The sequence below is a fragment of the Ammospiza nelsoni genome, chromosome 5 (genome assembly GCF_027579445.1).
Source record: "Ammospiza nelsoni isolate bAmmNel1 chromosome 5, bAmmNel1.pri, whole genome shotgun sequence".
Lineage (NCBI taxonomy): Eukaryota > Metazoa > Chordata > Aves > Passeriformes > Passerellidae > Ammospiza > Ammospiza nelsoni.
Genome location: NC_080637.1, coordinates 53,829,721 through 53,836,232, shown reverse-complemented (window position 1 = coordinate 53,836,232; position 6,512 = coordinate 53,829,721). Strand labels below are relative to the sequence as shown.

The 6,512-nt window shown below is 42.2% G+C and overlaps 1 protein-coding gene across 3 annotated transcripts in view; it reads left to right on the top strand.

Moving 5' to 3' along the window:
• Nucleotides 1-243: 243 nt before the first annotated feature.
• The window catches only part of WASHC4 (WASH complex subunit 4), a 39,332-nt gene continuing 33,063 nt past the window's right edge, over nt 244-6,512 (top strand). For 2 of the 3 annotated variants that reach the window (XM_059473411.1, XM_059473410.1), the window contains exons 1-5: nt 244-352; nt 4,224-4,363; nt 5,361-5,414; nt 5,525-5,590; nt 5,761-5,806. In XM_059473411.1, coding sequence (XP_059329394.1) covers nt 292-352; nt 4,224-4,363; nt 5,361-5,414; nt 5,525-5,590; nt 5,761-5,806 — 367 coding nt within the window. In that variant the 5' untranslated portion in view covers nt 244-291. The remainder of the gene's footprint in view (nt 353-4,223; nt 4,364-5,360; nt 5,415-5,524; nt 5,591-5,760; nt 5,807-6,512) is intronic. The other variant, XM_059473412.1, reaches the window with a different exon arrangement.

Sequence of the window (6,512 nt, the reverse complement as noted above, 5' to 3'; positions counted from 1 at the left end):
ACTCCCCGTCCCGCCGCGGGCATCGGGCCATCGCGGCGCGCCCCGCGGGGCCCACCCTCAGCGCTTTCTCAGCCACGGCACCGCCGCCCGGCGCCGACCCCAGGGCGCGGCGGGCGGACGGAGGGAAGCAGGGAGGGGCGGCGGAACGGCGCCAGCGCTGTCCCGCCTCCTCCTGCGGAGCCCCGACTCCCCTCCGCCTCCATTTCCCGGCGTGCGGCGCGGGCGCGGGGCAGGAAGTCCCGTGCGCCTGAGTCAGGGGCGGCCGGGCGGCCGCTGCCTGGATCGGCGGCGATGGCGCTGGAGACCCTGTCCCCGGACTGGGAGTTCGACCGCCTCGACGACGGCTCGCAGAGTGAGCACCCGCGGAGGGCGGGCCGGGCGGGGCCGGGCCGGCGGAGTGCGGCGGGAGCCGCCTCGGAGCCACCTCGGAGCGGGGGGAGGCGCGGGCTGAGCAGAGCCTGCTCCCCCTGAACCGCCCCGCTGCATCTCCGCCGGGAACGGAAGGGAGGGGGGGACGGAGGAGGAAGCAGTCGCGGGAGCTGAGCGGGGTCGCTCTCCCCGCCCCGCGGACTCTGCCCCGCGCCCCCGCCCCCAGCCCAGTGCTGGTCCCCCTGCGGCCCGGCCTGCAGTAGTGGGCGGCCGCCGTGACCTTCTTTGCTCTCACTACCTTCTCCGTAGCTGTCGAGGTTGTTTTAGGGTGGGGGGAGTAGCTTTTACAGCCCTTCATCCTTTGCTCCCTCGGGGGAGTCGTCTGCGGTGCCCCCCGTGCGGCGGGGAGGGTTAGGCTGCTTTGTGCCGCCCTGTCTTTTCTCGCACTGACGGGGCTTGTCGTGGGAACGGTGTTTCTTTCCTTCCCGGTCATTTCTTGTGGCTCACAAATTTTTGCAGTGGCTTCCTTGGTTATTCAGAGAAGTCACATCAAGATATGTTGTGAGCAGTTAGTTGTATTCAGCTTTCATTGGTAAAGGCTCTCTGTCACGGGAGGTGGGCGGTCATTTGTAGTTTCACCTTTAAAATAGAATTGAATTAGATCTTCTAAGCGATGCCGAAGTCTTTCACGGTGGATTCGTATGCCCGTCAAAATACACGTTTTATTCAGCCTGTGGAGGTGACCTAGTTTCTAAACAGGGAATTTATATGGTTGTCACACTGTAATACACGCTGCAAATTGAACTGTGCCAAGTTAATTATACCAGGTGTTGCTGTGGAAATATGTCACTCGTGGACCAACTGTTTCACATATAATGTTATCCCAGGGGATGATACTATTTATGTCATGTTCGGATAGTCCGGTTTCAGTGGAAACAGGCTGTCCTGAGCAGAGCTTTTTATCAATTCTCTAGCTGTGGAAAGGAAAATGTAGCTTTTACTCAAAATGCCAGCTCTCCGCTAGTTTGACTAGGACTTGAAATGAAACTCCAAAAAATTTACATGACTTAATATGCCCTGTTATCACCATCTCAAGGGTGAAGAAACAGGCTGATCTTCCATCCAGAGCAGCACACAGTGTTCTAGAGAAAAGCCAAAGAATAATCGTGTGACTTGAAAGGCATTTTTTGTTCTTGTTGTCTACTTTTGCTTTGCATTGCTAACATTTAGCAATTACAACTTTCTCAACTGAGAACATAAGATCTCTGTCCTAGATGTGCATGGCTATGACGCTTGCAAATCTTACTGCCAGTGACTTCATTGAATATTGATATTGCTGATTTTGGAAGAAGTTAAGATTGAGGCATCTGCTGCTGAGTTGATCTCTTGCACTGTTCCAACTATAATGCTTTAGTTTTATCACCTGAGGGGAAACTAAATCAAACTTTCTTGTAAACACATTAGACCTTATCAAGCATGTATGCTGCTCTGAAGAAAAGGATGATATTTGCTTTCTATGATTTCATTTTCTTCCTCTGTGTGAGTCAGTTTATTTAGGAAAAATGTTCTGCATCTTAGAAAGCTTCTCTTATCTCCCAGGTAATTTTTTACCTGTGGAACTGCCTATCTCTGGCTAGCTAAGAGCTTCCACTCTCTTGTCTCACTAAGAAAGTGAGAAATTATTCCTGTGTCTTATTTTATAGGTAGCAAATTGATGGCTGTCAATAATTAAGTATTTGGAAGTATTTCATGAGTATACTGTTGCTCAAATCCATCATTTGTCTGCTGGAAGGGTGACAGTCAGTGAATTTCTAGCAGAGTGCTGTTGTGAGATTTTGTTTGAGAAATGCTCAGTGTTTTTGTTTCATAGAAACTGATTTAAACAGCAATGCCAATTTCCTACTCTTGTATGACTTTGAAGTTTTTTCTGTTCTTCCTTTAAAGCCCCAGTGCCTGTCTGGTTTTTTGTTGTCAGTTTGTCTTTTGTGTGAAGGGAGGAGATGTGATGGGGAAAGTACCAGAGCATACCTCTTTAATGTCTCCCCTACTCTGGATTTTGTAGCAGTAAAGCACTGAAGCTGACATGATGGCTGGTTAAAATCCATTCAACGGGGCTGTGGATCTATCAGTGTTTTACTGGTTTGCTGCAGCAGAGCCTGCAGAATATGCACTGGAAAGAACCTGAAGGATGAGATGAACTTGATGGAATAGAATTGTACAATGATACAACTTAAGGGCTACACATCAGTGCTTGGAGTGCTGCTGATGGAGAGTGTTTTACTCACTTCTCCTACATGAAATTCATTCTCCTGATCTTGTCAATGCCTGTGCTCTGTCTAGGCTGCAGGTACTGCTAGGACTGAACGGCGCTAATGCCATTATTGTGGGGGAGTGTTCTGTGCTCCTTGGGTAGGCTTTGCAGTCTGCATGCCTTTATGGTTGGCATTGCTGCTACTTTCAAAGTACTATCTTAAAATTAATTCAGTCTTCACTGCAGTCATTTCTCCTTCTCAGTCTCAACCTCCCTACGCGTAGTCCTTTTCATCTTTTCCTTATCAATTTGTCTTTATTCATTCTTCCTTTTCTGGCTGGTGCAGTTTCTCAGATATTTTTGTTTCTGCAAAAAATGTTTCAATGATGATTGATTCAGCAGTGCTCTCCCACTGAAGTAGAAATCAGCTACCATTTGGCTCAGTTGTTTGCAAAGACAATGACTAAGAGGTTGAACATGCAGAATAAAAGAATATATTATTTTTAACTTCTAGGCAAGTCCACTTGCTGAAATGCAAAAAGGGCACCTATAAAGCTACGTGACAGCTGAATTCTTGTGTAAGAAAAGTTCAGTTGTCCAGTTGACCTTCATTCTCTAACTTTTTTTAGATAATCCTATTTTCAATGAATAGCAGATGATCACAAGCTGTTAGATTTGTTATCTAGTGATGGGAAAGGCGCTTTAGTTTTCACATGAAAAAAGATTGTACTTCCTGAGTGTAGGAGCCTTGAACATTTACTCTGTCGTTCAGATTGTGCAGCTAAGTCAGCAATTATGTATAATTTGGGGAAGAGTGTTAATATGGGAAATAAAAAAGATCAGGATAGAGAGCATGAAACTGTTTTGCACCAATTGCCTTTCGATTTACTTTGCTACTTAAGACCGCTGTTGCTTTTGTTTGACCAGCTGAATGTTAGCCTTTGAACCTGTTTGTCCCTTTGAACCTACTTGCCCCTGACACTAACAGGATAGCTATGCATTTCAATGCCCAGCAGAAGAAAAATTCTGCCTGAGAAGAGTGAATTTGAAAGTGTGAGGAAATTACTAAAAGCCATAAGCTTTCCGTGTAATGGTCAAATAACTCACTGAGAGATACCAGGGAGAAATGGAAAGTGGATTGCTGGAAATTCAACTGCCACTCAGGCTGAAGTGATTAGACCCATTGCCTCAAAGTTCTTATATAATTGCATTTGTACTGGTTCAGCTGATGGGTAGGGTCACCTGCTGTGCTGCAATTTCCACAGTAGTTTCTTTGCTCAGCACCTTATGTGATTATTAAGGTCTTAGTAGTAACAATACACGTACCTTGAAAAAAAATAATTTTCTGCATACTGCTTAGATGTTCGAAACTCTTCAAGTAGTATTTGAATTTCTTTTAAACCAACACTAAGTTATAGGATTGTTTTTAAACAAATAAGAACTTTGCATTAAATCTGCATTTTATTAAAGAAAAATGCCACAGCAAAAAGAAGAATACAGGACTAAAGTTAAATAGCAAGATATTGAATGTTTTTAATAACATTTTTTGAAATTGCAGTTTATTGAATTGTCTGTAAAACTGTATGATGTTATCAATTCTCAGAAATTCATGCTGAAGTGCAGTTGAAGAGCTACGGAAAATTTCTTGAGGAATATACATCTCAGCTGAAAAGAATTGAAGATGCTTTGGATGACTCTGTTGGAGATGTTTGGGACTTCAGTCTTGATCCCATTGCTTTAAAGGTCTTCATATATTTAATATACATTGCATCTGTTACTTTCCTAGTTTGTCCTTTCCTTCAAAACCTCCTAAGTAAAAGCTTGATGCATTTTTGCTCTTAAAATTTTGACTTGTGTCTTTGAGAAAACTATCCAGTACTAGTTTAATTATCAAATAATTAATAAATTGGTGCATATCATATGGGAAGAAGCTTTCACATGATTAGTTTCTAGTCCTATGGTTACTACCTGAAGTTGAATGAATTTCTAATTCTTCATGTGTTGGGAAGGCTGGTTGCAGCAGATGTCTTCCCTGTGACTGTTAGTGTTTTTATCTGGGGGCCTAATGGCCTTGGTGCAGTATTGGCTGTTTTCTTGGTCTCCTCTGTGGAGCATTAGCTTTTCCTCTTCACTGAATTTGCAGACATAATTTAAAAGCACTTTTGTTGCCATATGAAACTTGTCTGTGCTGAAGACGCACTCTCAAGCAGTCATCTGTCTGAATAATTTGAATAAATTATGTATAGTACTGCACAGTACTGCATGTTTATGGATTAGTCAAAATCAGGCTGACTTAAGTACAAATTGCCAGTGCCTGCGCACAGGTGTACTTTCTGCTTCCTGTTTCCAGCATTTGGAATTTAATAATGTTTTAGTTTTCCTGAGCTGTTTTTCTCCTACATATGCCATAATGATTGTGCTTTTGCTTTACAAGTTTTGTAAGTAAATTGTTGAAAATGCTATATAATATACCTTGGTATTTGTCTGTCTGCCTAAAGTGAAAGGAAAGGTATTTCCATATGAACATGAAGAGTGAAGGGCTCCTCCAGTGCAGGCTGGCAGTCAATAAGAGAGCAATTGTGGCTCTCTTATTACTGACCCTATTTGAGATTAAACTGGAGGGAATACTTGCCTAGTTGGATGAATGTATTTTTGACTAATGTTTATTTAAAGTTGTTGATTTTTTGTTTCTGTTTGGTTGTTTTGTGGTTTTTTGTTTGCTTTTTTTTTTTAATTCTAGCTTTTGCCATATGAACAGTCCTCCCTACTGGAGCTCATAAAGACAGAAAACAAGGTAAGCACTTTATGCTTAAAGGGAAAAAAAGTTATTCAACCTCAGTCCAAGCCCTCTAAATGTGAACTTGTTTGTAATCTGTGTGATTTTTTTCCTCATTTTGAGTCTAGGTTCTAAACAAAGTTATTACAGTGTATGCTGCTCTTTGCTGTGAAATCAAGAAGTTAAAATATGAGGTAAATTCAACTGACTTTTATTATTATATATGAAAAGTTTTGCAGTTTGGCATGCTGCTGATATATGCATTTATTTTTAACAATAAAGAAACAAGACATGTCTAAATAATTTTGTAGCTTGATTACATATATCCTATTTATTAAAACCAAATTTCTGCTTTTGTTGTTAGGCAGAAACTAAATTTTATAATGGCCTCCTGTTTTATGGAGAAGGAGGTAAGTAGCTTCTTTTTCTGTAAACGTGTGTAGTTTTATATTATTGCTTCAGGTTATATTAAATGCTACAATTACTGTAATTTTATTATACAGATATATGCTTTCTCTGTGATGCCACCAAATAGAGAACTTTGAGCCTATAGGGATATGTGTTAGTGTCTTGTAGCTATCCTGAGTTAGCTTAAGATAAGGTTTCTCTGTAAAGCCCTGCAGTATGTGTTGTTACACGAACAGGAAATTTTGTTGCAGCCTTGTTTACATGGGAAGTAGGGAGTGTGAGCTCCCTACATAGAGCTTGTCTGCTGTAGCAGCTATTTTGCAAGGTATGGCACTGAAAACATGTTTTTCACATGTAAACACATCCTAAACCAACTTACTTCCTTTTGGAGCTACATTTGACATCGGTTGTAGTTAAACAGTAAATCTGTGATTTAACTGAAGTAAAACAATGAAACCATTAATAAATAACTTGGCCCAAGCCCTGGCCTCTTCACTTATGCAATTGGTATTCCAAGACAAGTTGGAGTATGTTGATATCACCTTCCCTTTCAGTGCAGGTAACTCATACTACATGTTCAGACCATGTCATAAGAGGGGGCCCAAGTCATCATAAGTCAGTTCACAAATGGTGAGACACTGCTGTAGGTGACAGTTTTTTGCCTTGGAGTTAAAACTGGTAACTCCTGAATGACTTGGGGTACTAGTG